Below are 4379 nucleotides of genomic sequence, written 5' to 3'. Positions count from 1 at the left end.
GCTCCCGGGATTCCCGCCGTCCCCGGGACCCCGCGTTCGCTCACTGGGTGTCCGCCGCAGCCATGGAGACGGCGGCGCGGCGTGATGGCGTAGGAGACGGCGCGCAGCGGTGGCGTCACCGTGCGCCGTGCGTCGGGGGCGGGGTCAGCGTTGCCATGGGGACCGGGACGCTTCCCTCTTCGGGGGGGGGGATGGCCGAGGTGGGGGGGGTACGGCCGGGGGGGCGAGGGGGTGGGTTGGCAGGAGCTGGGGTGTACTGGGGGGTACTGGGGGGTACTGGGGTATCTTGGGGTGTGCTGGGATGAGCTGGGGTGTACTGGGCTGTACTGGGATGAGCTGAGGTGTACTGGGATGTGCTGGGGTATCTTGGGGTGTGGTGGGATGAGCTGGGGTGTACTGGGATGTACTGGGGTATCTTGGGGTGTACTGGGGTGTGCTGGGATATGCTGGGGTATCTTGGGGTGTGCTGGGACGAGCTGAGGTACATGGGGGGTGCCAGGGAGGGCACCGGGATGCCATGTCAGAGACACACCCCCCTGCCCTGGGACAGGGCATGGAGGCTGCCCGTGCTCCCCTCATACCCCGGTGTCGCTGCCGAGGGCCTGGGGAAGCAGAGACCCCCAGGCCATGTGCGAGGGGGGGCCTTGTCTCTGGTCCCTTTCAAGCTGAGGAGGGGCCGTATCCATGGCCAGGAACGCATGGCCCTGGGGCCGTTCTGCCATTGTCCTGCCCCGGGCTGCGGGTGTCCCGACCGGGGGGCTCCTCTTGCCCCCCTGGCACCATGCGGAGACATGGGAGCTGCAAGGGCTGTTGTGTCTCCCTGCAGAAAATGACCCCCCGGGAGCGGGTGGCCACCTCCAAGTCACGTGGGGAGAAGTCCCGGCTGCCCACCATCGCCACTGCCCGAGCCGACGTCGTCCCCGGGCGCCTGCCTGAGGCGGAATGGCTTTCCCTGCTCGAGGCTGAACAGGGGGACAGGGATGCTGGGGACATCCTCGCAGAGCTCTTGGGCCGCGTGATGGACGAGTGCACCAAAGCCGATGTGGCTCGGCAGGTGAGCGTGCCGAGACCCTGCTTTTGGGGGGATCCCGGGCACTCAGGACAAGTGTGGGTTCCCCGCAGCCTCCGCTCCGTGGCATGGGATGGTGCCCGAGGGCGCAGGGTGCCGAGCAGGCCAGAGCAGGGAGGCTCATCCCTGCCTCTGCCTGCAGACTGTGGCCTTCACCGTGGGCCAGGCACGGGATGCCCTCCTGCAGATAGTCCAGTGGCGCTTCCTGGCGCGGGATGAGGGGGAGACGGACCCCGAAGGAGATGGCACCTGGCAGGAGGACGAGGAGCCCGAGCCCTGCGCCATGGACTCCTGGGCGCAGGGCTCCGTTCCTGTCCTGTGCATCCATCTGTCCCCTGGTGAGGGAGAGGTGAGATGTGCCCCAAACACCCCTGTGGTCCCGAGCAAGCCCCATGGGGAAGGGCCGAGCCTGGGCTGCTCTGGGCCTGTGGGACAGCCGCTGAGCCCCTGGTCCTGGCAGGGGGGTCCTCCGGGTGGTGTTGCAGAGCCCCTGCCAAGACACAGCCTCCCTAAGCACCCCCCGAGGAGCCGGGGGGGGTCCGTGCTGAGGTGGGCATGCATGGGCAGGGGGGAAGGGGGAGCTCTGGCTTGTTCGCTGGGGCTGCCCTGGGAGGTGTTTGGTTGTTGCCGGGACGGTTCCTTGCACCGTGATGCCGATGGCTGAGCTGTCAGCTCCCATGGGTGAGGAGCAGCACCCACACAGCTCCCGTGCACCGAGGGGGTCGGGGCTGCACCGTCTGCCAGTGCTGGCTGGGGGGTCAGTGCCACTTTCACCAGGTCACCTCCATCGGGCACCTCAATGCCCCCAGCCCACACCAGGTCTCCCTTTGCTCCCTCCTGGGCAGGTCTCCAGCGTGCGGGCTCCATGCCAGCATGGAAGGCAGGACCCCCCCACTGCAGATGAGGCCAGAGCTCCCCCCACGCAGACCCTGTGTCCCAGCCAGGTCACCAGCACCAGCACTGTCCTGCCCATGCCAGGGCCGTCCTGCCCGGAGCTGCTGCTGGACAAGGCAGCCATCGCTCCCCATCTCCCTGACGGAAAACCTCCCTGCACCTGGCCAGCCCCGCTGTGCCCAGCCAGGCCACCAGCCCTCTGCCCGCCCCCAAGCCCGGCAGAGCCCCTGGGGCAGCCAGAGCAGGGACGGCGTCCACCACGGACCTCCCACGGGGACGTGGAGGGGAGTGGTGCAGCGGTGGTCAGCAGCCGCGTGCCACCGCTGACGCCTCCCTCCTGCACCACCCTGGTATCAATCCGGTCAGGGAGGCCCCTGCGCAGCATGGGAGCGAAGCGAGAGGGGTCTGGCACCGTCCTGGGGGTCCCCAGGCGGGATCCCAGCAGCCGGCCTGAGCGCTGGATCAGGCCCCAGGTGGAGGTGCTGGACCCGGGCGCGGAGACCAAGCCGCCGGCACGTCCCCAGGGTGCCGGCAGGCGCAGCCGGGGACCGGAGCTGGGCAGCTGGCGGCTGCCCCGGGGGCTGGCCACCGCAGGGAGAGGACAGCTCCAGCCACCCCCCCTGGCATCCCCACAGCTCCCCAGCCCCATGCCCCGGCAGCTCAGCTCCTTGCTGGACTCCGCTCGGCTGGCCCCCGGTGTGACCGTCAGACGGGACGGCAGCGTGAAGCGTGGGCTCTGCATCCCTGCGCACGGTGAGGAGATGGAGGAGGCCAAGCGGGACCTGAGACCCATCTGCCCCACTGTGCCCTTCCCGGCCATTGCAGCCAGGCAGGTCACCGGCGATGGTGAGTGTTGAAGGCAGCACACCCCCCACACCGCCCCGAGGCCCGTGAGCAGCGTGGGGGATGAATCCCCCGCTCAGCACCAGCCCCCTCCTGGTCCCCACCACCCCGGCAGTCCTGCCTGGCTCCTCGCCGTGTCCCACGCGTTTCCCAGGATCAGCCCCGCTGCTCACGGCAGCCCCAGTGTGAGGGTGCAGCTGGGGCGGGTTCCCCCCGGGCTCCCCATGTGCCGTGTCTCCACTTTGGCAGGGCAGCCACTGCCCTGGGCAGGAGCCACGGTGCTGTGGGAGGCTGGTGGTGTCCCATGGGCTTCCCCTCCGTTGTCCCCCTTGCACCCCGGGGAGCAGACCTGCCCGATCCCAGAGCTCATCTGCTGGGAAACTGGCTCCAGCATCTCCGTGGCTGGGTGTTTGCCTGGGTACTGTTCTCACCCTGCAGCTCAGCATGGTGGCTGGATGCCCGAGCTCTGGGAGAGACCCCTGTCCTAGGCAGGCTCCTCACCCGTGGCTTTTGGCACGTTTCCACGTGACCCTGCGTCCCCACCTGACCCTGCATCCCCACGAGTTACCACCACGAGCACCAGGTCTGCTGCAGGGCAGGGCACCAATGCGGTGTCGCAGAGCAGCGCGGGCTCTGCCGGCTGTTGGCAAGGCTGTGCTGCTAAAGAAAACAGAAATAAAATAGAGGTTTCCGTCACTTGGCTCTCGTCCCATGCTGAAGACCAGCCCTGTGGCTCTCACACCACGAGCTCCTGCACCGGAGCAAGGTCTGGGAGCACGGTCCGCAGCAGCCCACGGAGCCGCCAGCCCTCCGGCACACATCACACAACAACCTACCCTCTGTTTTTCAGCTTGTAGCCATGTGCAGCTGGTACCCTGCGGCTGATTTGCCACCAGTGGCTTTACCTTGTCAGCTCTCTCTGGGGTTTGCCACTGCCCCATGTCCCCGGGCTGCGGTGCTGGCCCAGGTCCTTGCCCTTGCAGGCATGGCCACCTCCAAGCCACTCTGCCTGTGCAGCCCAGGCTGCCTGCACCCTGCTGCAACCGGTGCGCCTGGCTGCAGCCCCAATGGGTGGCCCCAGCTCTCCTCCCTGCACCCAAAGCCACTGGCATTGGTGGGGCCGAGCCACTGCAGGGCTGTTCGCTGGCTGCAACAGTGCTCTGGCTGCGCAAGCACCCCAGTATTTTCTATAAAGAACCCGGTTTTGGCTGTGGCGGTGTGGGGTGATGCTCAGGGACAGCTGAGCTCAGGGATGGCTCATCTGGGGCAGGAGATCGGTGCTGGGGAAACGCCAGAGGCTTTTGAGGCTGGCGTGGCCAGGGAACAGCAGCAGCTTAGAATCATTTAGGTTGGAAAAGGCAGTTAAGATCATCGAGTCCAGCTGTAGCTTGGGGCCAGCGATGCTCGTCCAGTGCTGGAGGCTCAGAGGCTGTGGGAGCCTCAGGAAAGCTGGACCCATTCCTGAGGGAAGCATCTGTTGAGTTGCTAAAACCCTCGGAAGGGCCCAGCTGGGAGCGTGCCCAGGGAAGAGCTGTGCCTGCGTTCCCAGGCTGCCAGCCTGGTTGGGAGGACA

General features: G+C 67.4%; 1 protein-coding gene across 1 annotated transcript; it reads left to right on the top strand.

Moving 5' to 3' along the window:
• Positions 1-624: 624 nt before the first annotated feature.
• Positions 625-3977, top strand: C1H2orf81 (chromosome 1 C2orf81 homolog). Its single transcript, XM_069797969.1, has 3 exons — positions 625-1054; positions 1212-1418; positions 1915-3977. The coding sequence occupies exons 1-3, from the start codon at positions 782-784 to the stop codon at positions 2818-2820; spliced, it is 1386 nt and encodes a 461-aa protein (XP_069654070.1). The 5' UTR covers positions 625-781; the 3' UTR covers positions 2821-3977.
• Positions 3978-4379: the final 402 nt, after the last annotated feature.

The sequence above is a fragment of the Haliaeetus albicilla genome, chromosome 1 (assembly GCF_947461875.1).
Source record: "Haliaeetus albicilla chromosome 1, bHalAlb1.1, whole genome shotgun sequence".
Classification (NCBI taxonomy): Eukaryota; Metazoa; Chordata; class Aves; order Accipitriformes; family Accipitridae; genus Haliaeetus; species Haliaeetus albicilla.
The sequence above is the reverse complement of the archived record's forward strand: the minus strand, read 5'-3'. Positions and strand labels throughout refer to the sequence as shown.

Bases quoted from the DNA above. Each gene is read 5' to 3' on its own strand.
- C1H2orf81 (XM_069797969.1), top strand. From the start codon at position 782: ATGCGGAGACATGGGAGCTGCAAGGGCTGTTGTGTCTCCCTGCAGAAA. The intron at 1,055-1,211 runs GTGAGCGTGCCG...CTCTGCCTGCAG, and splicing joins AAGCCGATGTGGCTCGGCAG to ACTGTGGCCTTCACCGTGGG. The intron at 1,419-1,914 runs GTGAGATGTGCC...CCTCCTGGGCAG, and splicing joins TGTCCCCTGGTGAGGGAGAG to GTCTCCAGCGTGCGGGCTCC.